Source organism: Bombus bifarius, unplaced genomic scaffold, assembly GCF_011952205.1.
Source record: "Bombus bifarius isolate JDL3187 unplaced genomic scaffold, Bbif_JDL3187 scf7180000008401, whole genome shotgun sequence".
Lineage (NCBI taxonomy): Eukaryota > Metazoa > Arthropoda > Insecta > Hymenoptera > Apidae > Bombus > Bombus bifarius.
The window spans coordinates 25,924-48,264 of NW_022884639.1; the positions used below are offsets into that span (position 1 = coordinate 25,924).

At 29.2% G+C, this 22,341-nt stretch overlaps 2 protein-coding genes across 4 annotated transcripts in view; one reads left to right on the forward strand and one right to left on the reverse strand.

The window, feature by feature from the left end:
* Positions 1-540: 540 nt before the first annotated feature.
* Positions 541-22,341, reverse strand: part of LOC117212857 (zinc finger and BTB domain-containing protein 12-like) — a 32,303-nt gene continuing 10,502 nt past the window's right edge. Inside the window, exons 2-9 of one of the 3 annotated variants that reach the window (XM_033457947.1) lie at positions 10,724-10,898; positions 8,771-8,871; positions 7,211-7,752; positions 5,264-5,458; positions 4,343-4,597; positions 3,934-4,069; positions 3,667-3,780; positions 541-1,282 (exon numbers count right to left, since the gene is read on the reverse strand). In XM_033457947.1, the coding sequence (XP_033313838.1) occupies positions 804-1,282; positions 3,667-3,780; positions 3,934-4,069; positions 4,343-4,597; positions 5,264-5,458; positions 7,211-7,399 (1,368 nt within the window). In that variant the 5' untranslated portion in view covers positions 7,400-7,752; positions 8,771-8,871; positions 10,724-10,898 and the 3' untranslated portion in view covers positions 541-803. Of the gene's footprint in view, positions 1,283-3,666; positions 3,781-3,933; positions 4,070-4,342; positions 4,598-5,263; positions 5,459-7,210; positions 7,817-8,770; positions 8,937-10,723; positions 10,899-22,341 lie in introns of those variants that run through there. The other 2 variants (XM_033457944.1, XM_033457943.1) reach the window with 2 other exon arrangements.
* Positions 11,997-22,341, forward strand: part of LOC117212856 (trafficking kinesin-binding protein milt) — a 103,566-nt gene continuing 93,221 nt past the window's right edge. Inside the window, exon 1 of the mRNA XM_033457938.1 lies at positions 11,997-12,191. Within this exon, the coding sequence (XP_033313829.1) occupies positions 12,012-12,191 (180 nt within the window). The 5' untranslated portion in view covers positions 11,997-12,011. The remainder of the gene's footprint in view (positions 12,192-22,341) is intronic.

Sequence of the window (22,341 nt, forward strand, 5' to 3'; positions counted from 1 at the left end):
TTAATATATACACTAATAAATAATTTCTTTATTAAGCTATAATAAAGAGACCCTGAATTCTTAATGCACTTAGTTTTAAAAATAATATTCATATCTTAATAAATATTATTATTCAAAACGTAAAAACTTTATATTCTTTTACATGTAATAAATTTATCAATATTTCGAAAAATATGTTGCATATGCATCATATAATCTGTTACTTTTATATATTAGAAAAATATAATTAAGAAAACAATAAAAAAAATAATTTGATGCTTATGATAAAACAAATAATGAAAATAGAATAAATTAGAAAGAATAGAACTAAAAAAGTTAAAACTAAAAAATATCATTGTTCACTGATTAATATTTAAAATTTCATTCCATTCGTTCATACTCGTATCATACTCTAAAGACTTTTAATAATCATTACTACTATATCACTTATTATAAATAAACACAAAATATTCGAATTATATTTTTATATAAAAAAATAAAAGCAACTTTACTTTATACCTATTAAAGCAAGGTTACTTTATACCTATTAAAAATAGGAAATAAGAAATTCTAAATTTAAGCACTTGCTATGAAGAATAGAGTGGTTGATAAGTAATCTTATAAAAATATTCAATGTTAAGAATTCTATAAATTCTTAATGCTCTCCATCACAGCACACACCCTTAATCTCTTCACTGCACCTTAATCTGTCTTCAAAAGACTATATTAATCTCCATCTGGAGTTTATGGTGGCCAGAAATTACTGGCATTAAGCCTACTCAACCAAAAAGCTATCACAAATGGGCCGAAGAAACTAAGGCGCATTAGTGGTATGCAGCATCAAATTGCATCATGCTGCTCTGAAAGTGCTTAGATTCGGCATTGGTCTGATTGACCTCATAAGCACCATCTTGGAAAACTCTTGATTTGTTTTCCAGAGTTACTGTAGCTGTGCCCTCTTCCATAGAAACTCTGGGCGTAGAAAAGGATTTAACATTATCTGTTTGTTGTGCCTGGATTTGTAGATGAGTTTGCGCTCCAGTCTGTTGTTGCGCTTTAGGCTGTTGTTGTTGGTAGATTTCTTCTTGACGATGCCTGTCTGCCACGCTGAGCTCATGGAAGCTGACCAGGTGGCGTTTCAGGTAGAGCTTGGTCTTGAATGGCTTGTTACAGAGGGGGCATGTGACACTCTGAGGGTTGTGGATCAGGCGCATGTGCTGACGTAGGTTCGACAAGTTACTGTACATGCGGTTGCAGACAGGACAGGGGCGTGGGTCCAGCGAGTGCAGTTTGCGTAGGTCAGCTGCAACACACACACAACTTGCTCTAACCCGGTAGAGGCAGCACGGAGAAGGGAGTTAATTTTTTTTGTTTTGTTTTATTGAATGGATTTATGGGTGGGGTCTCCGATTTGCCAGCCACCACCGGACAGCAACAACCAGCTAAGAAACCCTAGCCACACGACTATTATATACTCTTTCTAATTTAGCAATAGGATCATTCTTAGAGTTCTAAATATCAATTTTTATGTATTACAATTATATTATTTTTTGTACAATTCCTTCTACACAAATTATATAAATGTTTATACCAAAATTATTACATCTCCTCTCCAAAAAGATAAAAACACTTCAATAAGTGCCATTTTCTTAACCCATCAATTACAATTATATAACATTTTATTTTGAGTGTAAAAATATCAATGTGGTTAGATTTCAACGTTCAATTGCAACATTGAAAACTACCACCTCTAACCTTAAGTAAATGAGTCAAATAATTTCGTAATTTGATTTTATATTCTATTCATTGATAATAATTCAAAGTTCTTACAACTTTAGCCTAAAATAATCAAAAGCATAACAAATTAAGTAACAAATCAAAATAATATTTCCTGAATTTGTATATGTATGATTTCATATATTTCATTTATATATTTATTAGTGAATAAAAGATAATTTGTTTGTTTTATAAAAAATTAAGAAAAAATATATTGGTTGATCCTATTACTACCTGTCGTGCGTACAACGATATCGCGCGTTTATTAACGCGCACACATCGGAGACAAATGGTAAGCGTGTGTTATTGGGACATGAGGCGTGAGAGCTCGCGCTGCATCCTCCAAGATTATTATACAATGTTTCTTGACAATAACACCCTTTTACGTTTACAAATTTTCGCTTGACACGTATAAATCTTATTGATATATAATCGTATATAGTTGCTGTTACTATCACTGTTAAAACAATAACGATAAATAAAAACAAATAATTTTTGCAATTATAATATGCATAATATTTTTTTTCTTTACTTGTTCTGCATTCTACATTGTAAATAATTTTAATTTAACTTTGCAGTAATAAAAGTAAATCCATTTAAATTTGAATAGTTTATCTAAACGAGAAGTATTATAATTAAAATAAAAAGTAACAGAAATAGAATCATACGTTGAGAATTTATATGAAAATTTCAAAATTAATAGCAATCGAATTTTTTTGGGAATTAATCACTTATTATATTATAAACCTTATTATATTGCTACATAATTTGATTAGTGAAGCCAGAGATATTAATCTTTTTTTAATTACAACACCGTACTTAAACACTGACCTTAACCAAAAAGCTTATAACAAAATTTAGCATCAAGCAACAGTTTTGCTATATATTTCAAGTTAGGGTGTTCTGCCATGGGATATTTATGAGTACACAGAAAAACGACGCCAATTAGATGAAATATAAAATATTAAAAACTTATAATGTAAAATAATAAACACTGACTGTAAATTAAAATAAATTCAAATTTTATCAATGTTTTATTTTATTGGCTGATATACTCTAAAGTATTATAATTTAAAGGATTTTAAGGAAATAAAAATCATAAATTAAAATTATCCAATATTTCCAATTGGCGTAGCTTCTGAAAGACAATAACGGAAAACATAGAAGCAACGGACAGGCAATTTTACCAGACGGAGGGATTTTACATTTAACCATTTAAAATTCTTCTTTTCTTCCCTCATTTTCTCAGTTCTCATTGTTTAAACTTATAATAATTATATTTACAATTTTAAGTAAAACTAAAACAACTTTTGATTTAAAAAACTTAATATAAAAAATAAATTATAATTTTTAACTAAAATCAGAAGTAACACAAGCTGTATAATGTTCTCTTTTTGTAATAATTAATATACATAAAATTTATTATAATCTTTTAGTATCACCTCCAATTCTGGCAAATAATATAGACAGGTAGAGAGCTCGAGTATATATGTACACGCAGCTGACTTTCTCACACAACAGCCGCAAACTGCACTCCCCTGGATAAAATCAGAAAATCGCCTCCGAGTGTCAAATGTCTCTTCTTTACCTTTCTCTCTCCCTCTCCCACACTCATCTACACATTCTTCTCTCTATCTTCCTTACATTCTGTCTCTCTTAATGTTTGTTTCTCACTTTCGTTCTTACATACACACATTCCTTTTGTTTCCTTTCTTTCCCTTTCTCTCCTACCGCCTAGCAAGAGCTACCGAGCTACACGAGCTTACCATTTCAAACCGAGGCTCTCCTTCTCCTTCCATCTTTATATTCGCATCCAAAAAATTCTGTCCGACATGATCGGCTAGGTTGTTGCTGTTTGTAATGGTGCTCGCAACTACCAAAAAATTAGGGTTGGGACGGACGATCACTTACCTTGTTGTTCTTGATTTAATTCCGTATTACCAGCATGAGATGGTCCTGGCATCCCACCTTCTAGTGATCCACCACCCCCTCCTCCACCTCCTCCTCCTCCTCCTGCTCCTCCACCTACAAAAATGTAAATTATTGTAGAAAGGTAAAAAATTTATTTTATAATCTTTATGAAATTGTAGAAATGATACAAATTTTAAATAATTATTATAAATAAATTAAATACTAATATATTAATGCATACACAACATACACACACTGTATAATTACCTTGATAGGAAGGTGGATAAGATGGCAAAACTTCCATGCCACCATCGAGGCTAAGAAAACCACTTGGCAGTGTGTTGACCTCCTGCTTTGGAGAACAATCATCATCGCTTCCATATTCTGGTAATTCTATTTTTGGCTAAAACACAAAAATTATTATGATTATTTTTCCTAAAAACAGAGATTTATTCTAATACTGATTGCCTTTCATTAATGATATACATTTATTTATTACAGTAAAAAAATTATCAGAAAATTGTGAAAGATAAATTTAGCATTTTTATTTCACATATTTCCAAAATTTGTTGAAATTTGTATTTGTTATATGCTTATACAAGAATGCTTATACAAGTATATTAAAAAATATATCTTTGAATAATGAATATAAAACTATAATAGAAAATAAACTAACCTCAACAATATCGAGATCTTTATAACAGTCAAGTTGAACCTGTGGCTCAATTAATGGCCGTGTGCGTGGCGTTCCAGTTGCACAGGCCGCCGGAGCTGGTACTGGACTAGATATTTGAGGCGAATCACTTCGTTTGCACAGCCTTTTTAATGGTGGAGGACTTGAAGTTGGTGGAGTTTTACTACGGTCCTCCTCCAAATTTGGTGAGATCAGCCCACGGCCATTTGATGCGTGTATGTTGTTTGTCTTCAAATGCTAAAAATAAAAAATTTAAATTAAATAACATATTTTATAAGAATTATAATATAATATATAAGAATTATAATACAATATATTTTAAAAGAAATAAGTAATTATTTTAATATCATAATAATTGTAGCACAATAATTTTTTGTTCACATATTCTTGTGAATTATTGGCACAGTAATATTTCTATGAACTTTATATATATTTTATATAATTTTACATAATAAATAAAATAATTTTACTATTTAAGCAAACTTAATATTAATGTATCGAAAAAGTACATCACCTTCTTTAATATAATATTGTATTAAGTAATTACCATTAACATTAGAAAAAGAGTTATGAAAGCAAAATAAATAAGTAAAGTCATAGTTGGCATGAAACAGAAGATAAGGGGAAATGGAAGTTCTGGAAATACTCCAAGCCTATAGAATCTTAAACGGTAAAAAGTAGTATAGTCGATAAAGCAATTAGATAATAGGGTTGTAGAAAGTAAAGTATTTAATAAGGTAGTTTAAGGATACTGTAAGGTTTAAGGATACAGAGTCTTTCAAACCCTTTGGAGAAAGAGCTAATAAAAGTAATTACCACTAATATTAGTTTAAGAATCTCAAATTACTTATATTAAGAACAATGTGTACAACATATAACATCCAAAAAATTTTTAGAACATACCTTTTCGTTGTTGTGCTGATTATTTTGAGAGTCAGTGAGGCCACGGATTTGTAGAGACTCAGCAGTTCTTAAAAATGTGGGTAATTCTGCTTGAGATATGTTAACCTCCCCAGCATACATGAACTCCAAAAGTGACTGCAGGTGTTCAAACTCCACATCTCGCATAAATATTATCGGATGCTTGCATGGATTTGTCTATAAATACACATCATATATTTATTTAATATATATTTGTAGAAATAACTTTTTATTTTTATTTTTATATTTAATTCTATCACAAAACTATTACTAAGTAAATCAATACAAATAAAAAATTATAGATATAAATTGAAAATATATTTATTAAGCAAATACTACATAACAATTTATAGTATTTGACGATGAAAGCAATATTTATAAAAACTAAAAGTGCAAATAGTACTAATTTTTCCAATAAAATGATCATTAAGTTTTAAATAGAATTGGTACTAGCATTTTCTGGAACTGAAGATCTTATTTCAAAAATTTATCTATATAATATGTATAAAATATCATTACTTATTGTTAGAATTATTATAGTTATCATATATTATTTCTCAATTAATTTCTTTTAAGATACAACTTTTACATAACTTATATCATTCAAATTATAGTAAAACATCAGTCAGTTTTAACTTAAAATGTTTTGACATATATATGAATAACAATTTTTAATACGTTTACAGATTTAACGTTGATTAAAAAATATGGAGATAAAAAACATAGCGATACAAAGAATAAGACACAATGAACAATTAATCAGAACTATAATTCTTGGTTTTTGTTAGTATTTATACTACCTTAATGTTTAATTCAGACATTTTGCTTAGCCAGACCATTATGTTAAAACATAATCTTATACAAGTATATATCTTCATATGAAAATTACAAAATGCTATTCTATATCTCAATCTTATGTGATATACAAATTTTTGTAATTAAATATTATGTCTTTCAAAAATTTCAATATTTTATAATCATTTAATATAATATAATCTACATTCAATTTTCATATACTTATTTACTATTTGTATTATCATTAACAAATTTCTCCTTATTTCATGCAAGGTATTAGAATCAACACTTGTATACCAAGATAATGTTATTATTTATTTCCTTTAATAGATCCAAGTTTTAGAAATAAAAAAGTAATTTATACTTGAATGTCTAAAAGCAACAGAATTGTCCAATTAATGACTAAACCAAACTAAACCAAACAAAGTATTATACAATTTATTTAATATAGTAAAGTTACATAAATAAATTCAACATATGGCAAACTATAAAGGAAAATATAAGATAAAAAAACAAAATTTAGTTTTTTATTTTTATTTTAATGCAAAGTATAAACTTCAAACTGTAAGTAAATAATGCTAAAATAATGTTAAAACTTTGTGTAATGTAAGAACTTTTTAGATGACGATCTTTTGCTTAATATAACAAAAAATTTATTCTATAAATATCATAAATATGTTAGCTCTTACATCAAAAGTACTAAAATTCAAATCATATATTGCTTACTACCAAAGAACTGTATTCCTAACTAGATTTTTATTTTATACTTTTTTTATCATAACTGTTGTTAGTAATTATATAAATAATGCACTGAATTTAAGCAATTTATGTAGAATTTGTATAAAATTAGCTATGCTGAAGTCAATCTAACTAATCATCAGATATTGAAAAATAAATAACATCAAGGGAAAACTATTCCCATGCAAACTATATATGAAGATATATAGGAACATTACGACATAGTATCACGACATATACAGGAGAATTATGAATAAGAACTTTAATTTCGATTCAACCATATCTAAAGCAAAGCATGAGTCTCAAAGAAGGTAAGAATGATGGGTTAAGGTGAAGGGAGGGGGGAACATCGAGGAACTAGCACTGAGAGAAGCAAGGCGGGGAAGGTTTTCTAACCTTGAACAACTCCTTGAAGTAAGGGCTGCACGCGGAGAGGACAACCTTGTGCGCCTGGAGACGCCTACCATCGCAGGCTAAGGTGACATCAACGAAGTCCTCGTCATCCCTGAGGGCCTCGAATTGGCTGGTGATATTAGCTTGAAAGTTGTTCCAACGCAAGCAAAACTGCTGCTGGCTATCCGTCATTCTCCTCGCTCGACTCCCTTCGACCTCCTCTCTCTCCCTCTCTCTTAAACCGAGAGCCCCCCACCACCCACCCTCTGTCCGTCTCTCTCTTACTTTCACCTTCTTCTACTTCTGTCTTTTTTCCTCTTTTTCTTTCTTACTGATGGCAGCGTTATTCTTCCTTCGTTCCACACTTTGACTTCTCAAGTGTATCTTTCTCTGTCTTTCTTTCTTGCAGGAGACACTTCAAAAATTTTCGAAAGATATTGAATATGAAAGATTCATTGAGACGAAGAGGGTGAGGGTGGTTTCGCAGGTCAGGCCTGTTTTACTGCACCCTCGTGCTACTGGTTTGAGATGAGGCTCTCATTACTCTGGAAAAAAAATGGCAGGTGCAAAAAGTGCAATCGATGACTGAAGAGGAGGTGTGTACGTGGGGAGAATCGATAGACGGCTTACCAACATTAAGAGATAAATGAAATACATATTTCATGTATAGTACTTTTTACAAAAACCTTTACATTTTTATATTATACCTATTTCGATTGGATAAACGTATAAAAAGCGTCACTGCTCACTATATTTCAACTAATCAACAAAATTTTCATTTTTCCTACAAAAAACATTTAATCTTATTAAGTCACTAGAAATGTACCTAGAGATTTCCATAATCTTGTCATTTCTTTCTTTTCTTTTCATACAGTAATATCAACATATATTTGTAAGTAATGAAATCACAACTTTCAAAAAATCTATAGTACTTAATACTAGTACTAATGCCTTTAATATTAGAATACAAAACTGAAAAATTAAAAAAAACATAATATATTATACGATTTTCAATTACATTAAAAATATTAGATTAACGTCTAGTAATTTTCATATTAAATTTAATATTTTATGGTACTATCTGGTACTATTTTTAAAAATAATGTGTTCACGTCAATACTATTTTTAATTTTTTTTATTGTAATTCTGATTATATATATAAATCTTACATCAGTTCATAGATCATATTATATACACTTAACAAAGAATTTCAAATTTACGAAACATAATATTTCTAATTGCATGCGCTTATACGGTTAAAACATTTTTAACGAAAATAAAACTGTTAATCTGTTAATACTGACATATCTTTTAAATGAGTCATTTCATTACATAATTTTATAATACATTCCTAAATTGTATGAATATGTAATTATTAAATACTTTAAAAAATATGTTTGCATTATTAAAATTTGAACACTTACTGTATTTAAAACTAAATTGTGATCACAGTGAAGAAAGTAGCAAACAAATAAAATTTGTAAATTTAAATTGCGCAATAATGTTCTAATGTAAATGCTATAAAATTATGGTATAAAATGTATTATTATCTTATATACTTACATTCCACATCTCCGAAAAGTGAAAACTTTGAATTTGTATTGTAAGAGAATATAGAAAATATTTCCGTGATTGCAGATAGTTTCTCCAACTCCCGTCGTATTCTAAATTAAACCAAATTTTACCACCCATTATATGATCGTCTTCATAGCTTCGAACAGTTTCGGGCCGTCATGGACGCCCGAATTTTGTTCACAAAATAACTTTTTTTAAATTTTTTCGTCACACTATCGCGGTATATGTGAGAGAGATTGTATAAAAACATGATAATTACGGAAAACTGACAGTTATGTGATGCAAGTGAAAAATGTCAAAAAGACAGGTGAGTCAATCTTCTCTGTTTTTTATTATATTTTCATGTATTTTCAGTGTATCATTTTCATTTCTCAAAAATTCAGTCACCAACATTTAAACAAGAAGAAATTAATACATTCAATAGTGAAATTCGATGGAAAATGAATGATTATTGTTTTTAACCTCGTTTTGAAAGGTTACTGCGGGCGACTCAATCGATACATTGTCCTCGAATTTCGTTTTCCTGAGTAACCAGTATAACTAATTGCTTGTTAAACACATGAGATTTTTATTAGAATTACCGAGAGTTTTTTACAATGGGGAAATATTCTGATTTTTCTATTAAAATTTATATCTAATGAACAAAAGTTAATCGTAACCTTCATTAAGTTAACCTTCAAAATACACTTTTTAAAATTTTATTTAATGTCAGTGAAATGTAATTGATATTTCTTGTTTATATTATATAATCTTAAATTTTATGAAATGAAATAAGTATCATTAAATAGAATGTTCTTTTATGTTTTTAAATGTAAAACAATTTAAACTCAATTTGTTAGTAGCCCAGTTTCAAAGTATTATTGTTCTTAAATATAGTTAAAACAAAATATTGAGAAAATAGTGGAAACAGAGATATTGTCTGCTTTCTTTTCTTACTATATTATAAAATACTCTATAAAGTCTGAACATAACAATGTGTGTAAATTATTATTTAGTTTATTTAATGTACAACAGTGAATTTATATTAAATACTATTACATTAGTATTATAATTACATAAAAGTTGAGAAAAAAGCATAGTTTAAGAAATTAAAATATATGTGATATTTTCTTATTAATTTTATTGTAATTTTTGTTTTTAAGTTAAAGAATACTATGTATTGCTTTTGGTTTTATTTTTAAAAAATAGTTTTAGTTATTATGTTGATATTATTTGACATTATTTAAATATTTTGATATATTATATATAATTATAATTATAATGATAAAACTAATTATATAGATTTAAAAATTCTATTACTCAGTTATTAAATTGATAAATGCATTTTATATTTAAATAGTTTATATATTTCCATGTTTTGTTGTTTTTTTTCCATTGATTCAAAATGTTTTTCTCTTTTCTTTTCGTGTTATATATGTGTATATGGAAATGTAAACCTAAGAATAAGTGAATTTTAAGAATAATTAATTTATATTTTCATATTATGTTATGTTTTAATAAGAAGAAGTTAAAACAACTCTTTGTTAAAATAATTGTATGTTTTCTTTTATGTTTGCAGAATTTATACAGTGTGTTGTTTTGGTGATCATCGTGGTTTCCTTACTGGAAACCAAAAATTTTATACTACGTCACGGTGAGTTCCTAAATGAACTAAACTTACAAATTGATTATGTAACCTTAAACCATTAAGTAAAGTTACGAGGTAAATTATTGAGTATTTAAATGATTTGGTTTCATTAAATGTTGTTTTAGTTAACATATAATTTTAACGCTGAGACAGCTTATTTTTCTGAATTATCATTACTAAAATTTGTTTTGGTTGGATATTAATCATTTATATATTAAAATTCTTTATCGCATTGCTATAATATATTAATTAGTATATAATTAATTTCATGAATAATTAAAGAAATCAATTATAATTATAGAAATGTTTCTTACCTTCTGCTAAATTAAGAAATCTTAATCCGATTAATATTGTAGCAAATTACAGTTCCTCAACAGTTAAGTGTACTATTAGCCACCAATAAATTAGCTCAACTGTTATGCCATATCAGACAACGGTTATTTTAATCTGAATAGAGATAATTGTCTTAGTATTAGGATAGTACAGTCTCTGAAAGAAAAATAAACCGAGTTATGTTAGTTCGTGATTTGAAATTATTATTTATATATATTTCATTTTGTATTCATGTCGATAACACTACGAAGAGTTTATAATTTCATTTTAGACTAATTTACATTAATGTTATAAGATTGTCTTATGTTATTTCACTGATTTTTATTTTGTTATAGTTCATCACTTATACATATGCTCCTTAACATATCATAACTTTATTTCTGATTCTGCTATATAAAATTATTATATAATCTTTTTATGTATTATTTCTTTTTTTTATTTCTGATATATTCTCTAAATATATTTTTAAAACTTTTATTCTGAAGTGTTTAATACATTGTTTGAATCTTACTTCAACTCCACACCCTTTTTACGAAGGTTTAACCTTAATTATTCTTTGAATGTTATCCGCGAATTCCTAATTTTAGTAAATTATAAGGAAAGTCAATATAATCATTGTTTTACGGATAGGTGTTAAAAAATTGACAGACTTTTGGATATGATTGTACAGTTGTTATCGGCTCGGGGCAAGTGATAACGAGAGCGGAGGAAAAAGGCATTCTCTTATGTGAGGATTGAGGTGTTCAGAAGTTATTTAGAAGTTGACGAGTTATTCGTCCAAAACGTTTCCGATATCTGTGTTCGTTTTATTCTGTGACACTCCTTTAAGATAAATATTCAGTTTCAAGTGAGATTTGAGTGAAAGTTTAGGAGTCCTTGGAAATTTATTTCGATTTATAACTTTGTGTTAAAGTCGAAATTGTTTTTACAAAAATATTTACGATTATCGAAAGAATAATTTTTAAGCCTGTAATCACGTGTTGAACGTAAAATCCTTTTTAATACCATATTTACATATACGGAATTCGTACTTATTAATTCATACTTTTGAATAATTTGAAATGAAGAAGGCTTTACTTCCTGTCTGAAGGATTTTTTGTATATTTTTAATTCGTCGTTATCGTTATTCGGCATTAAGAGAATTTTCTCTCGGTATAACGATAAGCATATCTGGAGAAACTGCAAACACTGATTTTTATGTCGGGAGTCAGGCGTACGTGCCGAGAAAAGTATTCTTGGAGGTGATAGTTCACAATTGTTTTCAAACAAATGTTGCTTAGAGGGATTGCATTCGCGGAAGCAAGGCGAAATTCCGCCAGACGTATTTTAATACCTCAAAATTCCGCTTGCGAAAAGGATAACGCTGAATTGACTTACGATGGAGCCTTTCAGCGTAGTTTGGGATCGAAGGCAAATAACCTTTCACGATCAATCGGCGAATCTACTCTTGTAAGTTTTTATTCATGCCTGAAAATAATATAAATTAATTTTACACGAAACGACGCAGCGTGAAATACGACAAATGCCTCTTACTCCTGCTAAATTCAACATATTAAGATATTTGTAGTGTGACAATAACCTCTAAAAATAAAACACACGTTTCTTTCTAAAAGAAATTCTTCTAGCCATTTTATTACTAGCTTTGAAGATAAATATTTTAAGTAAAACTGGTCTCCCTGAAAAATGAATCGTTGTATAGATAATAGATATAAATATATAAATAATAATACATAAATATAGAAATCGTCGGAATTTCAAAGAAATTGTGAGAAAATCAATGTACGTTAAAAATAACGTTTTAATAAATGAGTTTTACACAATTTTTTATATTGTATGGTTGAACGATCATTGGTGTTTTTCTTTACGATTTAAAATTTATGTTATTAAATTTAGTATAACAATATTTAATATAATAATTCATAATAATATAAACGAAGTTCAAACGAATACAGATCAATTGCAAATATAATCGGAATAAAATTTGTAAAGTTTGCAACGGATCCTCTTTAGTGATGTCATTTGTATAAATGACACGGCTGCGAACACCAGCTACATCCGGTATCTATAGTAATAGATGCTGCTCAAAGCAATTAGAGGAGTTTTTTTCTGACATTTCTCATACGCTTTGTTTCAATTTCTTTTTTTTTTTTTTTTTATCTTTCAATTTTTATTGGTATTTCATGTATTATTATTTTATGGGAGATTTATTATTCTATGGCATAAGCAAATTCTTAATTCTATTCAGTGTGTTGAAGCACTGATGTCGTTTCTTTATGATTTGTTAAAATGGATATGGATCAATTGTAAATATAATTGAGATAAAATTTGTAAAGTTCATATAGAGGAAGTATTAAACAGATGTTTGGTAGTGTCTTTTCTATAAGAGAAACAGCTGCAGACAGCTGCAAACATCAGCTACATTCATTTTTATATTTATTCCTCGTATACTTTTTCAATTTTCATAGGCATGAGTAGGTATCACATTTTATTTATTCTATGACATAAGCACTGCTGGTGTCTAATTTTAAGATTTGTTTAAATGGATGTAGATTAACTGTAAATATATAATCGTAATGAGTCTAATAGCAAAAGGCTACATAGAAGTTTTAAACTGGTCTTCTTTAGTGATCTCACTTGTATAAAAGAAACAGCTGCAAAAACCAGCTACATATGGTACCTGCAGCAGTACAAACTATTCAAAATAATTGCAGAATCGTTTCTCCTGTCACTTTCATTTTTATATTCGTTTCTCATACACTTTGTTTCAGTGACTGTCTTCAGCCTTCCAATTTTCATAGGCATTTTCATATCTATCTTTCGTTTGTTCTATGACACAAGCGAATTGACAGGCTGAAGTTTGTCAATTTATAATGCTGTAAACGTCGGTAAAATATATTTCGCGGTAAAATATGTGTAATTTGATATCGACAGACGTGGAAACGTTTTTGTCAAATCATCATATGGATAACAATAATAATACATAGATTCATTATATGTAGTAGCGATTTTTCAAACGTCTCGAACATTGTATAATGCTGACGATTTGCTTATATTCAAATTGTATATATTCAAATGCAGAAATAACAATATAAATAAGATATAATGCAACGTATCAAATTTCATTTGCACTTTAGTTGTGCTTTTAAGATACTTTTCTTGACCAGGCGTCGTAACTGCATGTTAATCTACTTTTCTTGATAAATACTTGAAAGATTAGGATAGAATATATGTATATTAGATGTACATATTGTGTTACGTGCTATTTAACACGATGCCAGGAGAAAGTTCGTATTTGCTTATTTCGTTCTTATCGCAGTGTGATAACGTATCGACGATAAAATCAAATAAAAATTTTCCTCAATATTTTATATGGTGATAAATTAGTAACACTTTCAAATATCTTGATTGATGAATATCTCATTCTAATATAAGAAAGGAACAATAAAGCTTATTTATAAAAATGATAGACGATTTATAGTATATTTATAAATTCAATTATGGTTATTTAATATATGTGAATTTAGTTTCTGCAAAGTAATTGGATTTAATCAATAGAATCTTCTCAAAATAGATAAGATTACCGAAATATTAATATGTATGTATATATGAACATCTGTTGGATATATAACTGATGATACAGTAGTTGTAATTCTGAAAATCATTTGAAATAATACTTGAAATGAATGTAATGAAACATAATTCCAGAAAATTTTCCAATTCTTTGTATTTAACACGCCGGTGGTCTCCGGTGATACAAGTTCTATTCAATTTTTCGTAAATTTTACAGAATGACTTCGATAACATCGCCAGAAAAAAGATGCGCAAATTCAATACAATATTTCACAAAAATTAGATGTTATGATATTTCAAAAATCATAATTGCTGCGAGCCAAATTTTTAAAAATTGTGGTATAAGAATTAAATAAAATTAATTAACAAAATTTTGATCACGAATAACCATTATAAATGGTTAAAATTTTTTTGATAACCGGTAATCATTATTGATGACGGAAATTTAATTTTGGTTACCAAATGCCAATATAAATGATCGGAATGTTTTTTGCTTACCAGTAACAAATTATTGACGACACAAATTTTATTTTCTTTACAAATTACCATTATAAGTAATTGACGTTTTTTTCATTGTCGCCAATCATTATCGATGAGGGGAATTTTATTTTGGTTACAAATAACCATTATCGACAAAATTTAATTTTGGTTACCAGTTACCATTCTCGATGATCTAAATTTTATTTTTGTTACCGATAACCATTATCCACGGCAACAATTTTTTCCAGTTACATTCTACTATCGTTTATTGTTGTTAGCATTACTGATAATAATTAGTACATATTCATTGACAACATAAAAAATAAAATAAAAATATTAATAATATTAATTATGAGAGCTATACATTTTACTGAGCAAAAAAGGGTATGAAAGTATATGAAACAAAAAAGGTATATTGTAGTACAACGTTAATACAAGTGTGAATAAAAATATTGTACTACAATCTTTACATAATTAATAAATAAGTTTTATAATTAAGTTGCTTTATGTCGTCAATGAATACTAATTTTATCAGTGATATTAATAACAATTGATAATAGTCGAATGTAACCAAAAAAAGTTTTTGCCATGGATAATGGTTATCTGTAACCAAAACAAAATTCTTTTCATCAATAATGGTTGCTGGTAACCAAAAAAAAAAAAAAAATTCCCTTCCTTTGTATCGGTTACTGATGACCAAAATTAAATTTCCTTTATCAATAACATTTACTGACAGGCAAGAAACCTTGTAATTATCCATAATGGTTATTCGTAAACAAAACAATTAAAGGTTAATATTTTGTAGTCATTCAATATTTTGAGAAATTTCTTTCAGTTTTACTGATAACTTGCTTACATTTAAATAAAATTTAATTCTCACTCAATGACTTTTCCAAAAAAATCCTTGAAATATCTAAATGTTATTTCGGATGTCTGGCGTGTTTCAATGCATTGCGACTCCCAGGACAAAATATATATATATATAAATAAATAATATAAAATTTCCGTAACATTCTACGTATTAAGAATATTAAAATATCTTGTATGTTTCGTACAAATGGTAGTAGGTTTCCCTTAATGGAAACACGAGACACGTGAACTTAGTGACTGAATACAGTTCACTGGATACAGCGCGTATACACTTTTCTCTATGTATATTAATAGCTTGAATTCGTTCTTTTGTACATTCCAGTAACGTTTCGTCCTTGCTTGGTTTTAGCTTGCAGTTGCTAGTGTTTACTTCGTGAGTATCAGTGTCACGAGAAATAGCGCCAATATCTTAGAACCTTGCAAATGATACCATTTTTATCGTTTAACTATACTTTGTAATTAACTTGAAGATATCGTGAGTTCTTTCAAACTTCTTTTTAATCTTTCCACCTATTTAAAAGGAAACAAGAAAAAAAAAAGAAATAGATTTCATTATTTACGTGGTGCAATGGAAGCTGTGCAATTAATTTCAATTAAATTAAGCGTCTCTTTTTACAATTATTACTTTATATTTCGAAACCAATAATAGAAGAACAATTACAGAGAACAGGACACAAAATTATTTATGGACTCTGCATCTCCTTTACTGCTAAATCAAATTTTACAATTATACACTGAACTATAGGTTGACTCATATTTATTCTCTTTGTGCTTCAAACCATCTGATGCCATAAACGTCTCAAGAATCATTTTAGGTTTTTATCATTGTTTTCACCGTGACCTTCCCTTTCTTCAGTACGAAGATTTAAAACCTTGATGATTGATATCCATCCAAATTTCAAAACTTTATCGCACAAGACATATCAAGATACTGACAGTTCTTTATTGCTGGTTTATTGTCATTGCCAAATTTATTTTTCAAACGCATTAGAGTTATCTTACTACTTGAAACACACGAGTAATTTTCAATTACACGTTTCTGTCTTTCGCGTTATTAATTACAGATCTTCGGACGTTGTAGATTTTGCAACTCTTGCAACACTTCCATTTCTTTTTCTAACTGTTCAAGCATCTTTTCTTTCCTTTCGTCGCTCGTTACGACACGTTTCCTCTTTGATGTCATTAGAGATATTAGCGCGTGCAATATTACCTTCGTATTAAGGTAATAGGAAAATAATACGAAATTACAGAAAGGACACATCGTAGCGATGGGCACAAGCGAAAGATTTGTTCTGCTAATTGAACGTTTCGACAGTAGAATATTCGGATAATAGATCCTCGGCTACTGGATGTTCGACTGTATTTTATTGTACGTGTATTATTAATCTTCTGTTTTTACTTCGTTGGCGCGAAATTTCTAAGAAGAATTTCCAACGTAATTCCACGATAATCGAACTTGCACAATTTTTGTTGAAATATATAAAAATGCTCTATAAAATTAAAATAGTAAATACAAATGTAACATGAATACACGTTACAGTAAAAATTATTTCTATTGACAAAGATAAAAAAAAATGCGATATGGTAGAAAATAAGGAGACCAGAAGAAGAAATTTTTATCAAATCTGTTTATCAACGTTCGTACTAAACGAAATAAATTTTCATTCGTGAAAGCTTCATAGCGGATGGGAACGCGATAATTTGCCGAGACTGATTTCGATGATTGGTCATTATTGCAATTGATTACGTATATTGCAACTGATGTACGACTGTTAATAAAACTAGTTGCCCTGTTAGCGGAATCTCTTTTCAGAGATAATCTTACTTAAACATTGATTTATATATTGTCAGCTTGTAATCGACACCTTAATCTTAAGAATTTATACGTAAATTTATAGACTCTTGGACAAAGAAAAATATTACACCTCTGTTCTTTAGATTTTTATTTTGTTTATTTACGCAGAGGATGGCTTAGCTGAATGGGATCACCTAAATGCTTGCTTTATTTATTGTTGTAGGAAGAACTTCTCAGTACAAAGTTACGCTACTTCAGGCGTCACGCGTAAGAGTTGGACTTTTTCTCAGGTGTTTTTTTTTTTTTTTTTTAAGAGATTTCATGGTCATCGGTATCTTTTAGATGGTATTTACCTTTGCCTGAAGATACTTAATTTTGTACAACTTGGCGTGTGAAAGATAGGGCAAGATACTCCTGTGTTTATCTTTCGTGTTCTTGTGTTTCGTACTCTGCATTTGATGCAAGAGATCTTCATTTTTTATTTAACGATAACACAAATTGTTTGAAGGAAAATACTTGCAAGATGCAAAAAGCGTGAAAATGGTTTATGCGCCTACTTTTTAAATAGAATCTCTTATTTTTGTTTATATCTTATATCTTATATTTTGTTTATATATATATTGTTTTGTTTAAATTTCTCCCACTCGTCAGGCCCCGAAAAATTTTACCCAACCCAATTTGTATGCGTAAAAAAGTGTATAAAATAAATATACAAATAAATCATTAATCGATAATAAATCAAAGAAGTTTAATTTTAAACAATTCCTTGTTATATTTATAATTGTATCATTTCCTACTATTTAGCAGGACAAAATTAAATTTGCGTAACGAAATAAATATGTTTATTTACTTTCGCATAAAGAATCAAATTTTGTCTGGATACTTGATACAACCGTAGTCGTGGACGAAAGGCCTACGAGATATTGGGCGAACTATAAACAATGTCGCGAGAAAGGCGAAGTGTCGATAGGTCGTGACCCTGGCCACGAGTGCTTGCGGAACACGTGCGTGGTGGAGCTAAGACCAAAAACAAAGGGATGCTAAGGGAGAAAGACGAATTAACAGTGAGAGAGTTAGTTGAGAAGTGAAAGAGTGAGAATCGAGAAGTGAGGAAGATAGTGTTGTCGAGAGAGTGTGGTCCGCGTAAAAGAAAGCGTTGGATCAGTGGTGACGAGAGTTGCAAATTAACTATTTAGTTGTCTAAATTATAGTACGTTATTGTATATAGTTCACGTTGAACAACCGTCGTTTCCTGTTTGACCAACACCTGTTTAATCCATTTATCGTAAATAAATTAATTGTAGTAAAGATCCTACGCAACAGAGCATCTTCAACGTTTCTCAGAAGTAATTGACATTTCGGTTGTACAGTTCTCAATGACAAAGACTTTGTTTTGCAACAGATACGTAGTATAAAATGTTATGAGTGTGTTTATGATTTTTTTATCATTGTAGTATTATTAGTATAATAATTTTAGAAATTGTTGGAGCTTCTGTGCTAATTCCAAGCGAAGGTCCGTTTAAACGATTTTTTAAAAAGCTGCAGTTTCATACCTGTGTCGATTAAACAACTTTGTGAGTCTTTGATTGATGAATTTAAGATGATCGATATCTTTTCATTTCATTGGTATGTGACGGTTGCGGAAATTTCCACGGCCCCGTAATTCTGTTACGCAACCTCATATGGGGCCTGAACCCATAATTTGAGAAGCTCTGCTATAGAAAATAAAAATTCACATAGATTGGTGTAATAAAATGTACAGTTCTATTTAAAAGAAAAACACCGATGACCTTGAAGTCTCCTAGAAAAGAAACGAACGTGAAGAATTCTTTTCACCGTTACACGTGCCCCTTGAAATAGCCTAATTTCGCCCTGAACAGTTTTTTCATGCAGCAATACGTGAAGCAGATATTAGGTGATTCCATCCAGCTGAGTCACCCTGTATAACGATATTACCATATAACGCTATATAAAATCGTTATCCTACTATTCTAATGTGTTTTTTTTATGAACTAATAAACATATTCACGTCACTAGTTCCCAGTATTTGTCTCGCGAGGTGTAGATTTATGAGAGAAATAGAAGTTGAAACTTCTGTTAGATTGTTATAGTCTGTTATGGTCTGAATAGATTTCTGAATTGTGTTATGTTAATATATCTTTTATATTATATTGTATATTAATTTCTTCGTATTATATCGCATCAGTTGTATCAAATGGTGATTTATGGTATGATAGAATTCAAGGTCAACCGAATACAAAAATCAAATAAATATTTCGCATTTAAGTAGATATTTGATGAAACACTGCATTTATTGAATACAGTTAGGAAAGAAGTTAGGAAGAAGTTAGTATGCTTCTGTGAACGCTGAAATATTTCATAATTGTCGTGAATTTCATTTTAAATGACGCATTGTACGTCTAACGTAACGATATTTCTTTTTTAGTTTATTTAATCACCTGTTCGTCGAACATAGCAATTTTGTAAAGTGTTTTAATTGATTGTTTCTTGTTTTCATCTTGCAATAAACGCGCGTTTAAAAATCTTATCCCGCCGGTTGGTTGGTTAGTTAATGATTGGGGCTGGCGAGGAGAACTAAAAGAAAAAAATCAAGAAATTTCTTAACCAGTATATTTATCGTCATCGCCCGTACCAAAATGAATAATTCATGTCGAAAATCGGCAAAACCGCGGCTGCTTAAATTGCAAATTTCCTAATTTCTTTTCTTTTCCTTTTTTTTCTTTTTTTGGTAATTTAAAAGCCAAAAGGACGATTTAGTATTAACATAAAAAAAATATAATTTTCTTACCGATGCCACAGTGACGCGTTTCGCGAAATAGTGTGACGAAACAAGTTTACGCCCTTTTACCACCTGTGTTTCGAAATATGACGATTCGAAATGCGATAGAACACGATTGTCCGAACTAATTGCGTTCACGATGATCGTATAATCGAATTTTTCGAATAATCGAACGACTCACGTCTAACTAAATTCTACATGAAAAATTAGAATTTCTTACAAATATGTAATTTACAATATTCTTAATAAAAATTAGTAAAATTGAATCTTAGTAAAATTTCTTACAAATATGTATCACAGCTATTACATTCGTATGTTTTAATCATTTCTGTTCTTCTAATTTTTCTGACATTTTTTCCTGCTAAATTGCATATCATTTTTAGACTTGGTACAGTGTTCCCCCGATCAACGTGGGGGACACCTACTGACCGCGTAGTTGCGAAGCGACTCTCCTCCCACAAAAACTGGAGCACAACATACTCACATACGTACACACATTTATATTCTTCCCGTGCATGTGTATATGTTCATCATATATGTTCATCATATGTTCAAAAGGAGATTTTACTTTGCGAGGAGAAATATAAAAATAACGAAGTATTACGCTATCTGTCCTCGTGTTTCATACGACAAGCTTCACAAGGTTGAAGTTAAAATATTTATCAAACTAATTATTTTTCGATCCGAGTACCTTCACACCTTTTCGCAGAGAATTCAAAAATCCATCGAATGATGCATTAAAAAAATGTATTGTTCCATTTGGAACAATGGACGTGACTTTGTCTTTTCATTGAGCTGAAACTTAAATTAAACAATTTTTAATTTAAAAATCTGAAGATTTAAAAAAAAAAAGAACAATGGACGTGACTTTGTCTTTTCATCGAGCTGAATTTTTAAAAATTTTTGATATTGTAATTTGTAGTCGGTTGGAAGCTGATTCATTTTTGCTCGAAACATTTTTTCGTACGATTATCGGAAGTAGCTGAGAAAAATCGTGGTTACTGATTTTTACACCACTCTGTATATAGATCGGTTACATTATTATTTATACTACATATATACAGTACTGACACTATTACTTATACTTATACATAAATTGATTTGAAACAAATATAAAAAAAAAATGAAATTTGTGAAAAAGAAAAATCTGAGTAGAAACTACTACTACTACTACTACTACTACAACTACTACTATTACTACTACTACTACTATTACTACTACTACTACTTCTACTACAACTACTACCACTACTACTACTACTACTTCTACTACAACTACTACCACTTCTACTACAACTACTACCACTACTACTACTACTACTTCTACTACAACTACTACCACTACTACTACTACTACTACTACTACTACTACTACAACTACTACTACTACTACTACTACTACTACTATTACTACTACTACGACTATTACTACTACTACTACTATTACTACTACTACTACTACTACTACAACTACTACCATTACTACTGCTACAACTACTACTACTACTATTACTACTACTACTACCACTATTACTACTACTACTACTACTACTACAACTACTACCATTACTACTGCTGCAACTACTACTACTACTACTACTACTATTACTACTACTACAACTACTACTACTAATAATAATAATAATAATAATATGGAAATAATATGGACATCATTTATATTTATTTTAAGAAGTTAAATGTTAATATAAATTAAGTTGAATGTTAAATGTTAATGTTAATAATTAATATAAATAAAGCTGTACGAAAATAGAATGTTAAATTGACTAGCGTAGCCAATTGAAACAGCAGGCTTGGCAACGTCGCCGCGGATGTCTGAATGGAATTGTCATTATGAAAAAAAATACAAGAATGAAAAATGTCGAGTTAGAATTGCCAAAAAAATATTTGAGAATTAATAATTATAAAAGAAAATTCGTTAAATTTGAGAAAACTATTTGACAGTAATAAATAAATTGAAATTAGTATTATATTATTTAATGTCTTATCTCCAAATTTCGGATAGCTAACACGGTTCAGATTTAATATGAATTTGAGACAATTATACATTGTGTCTTTTATAACGA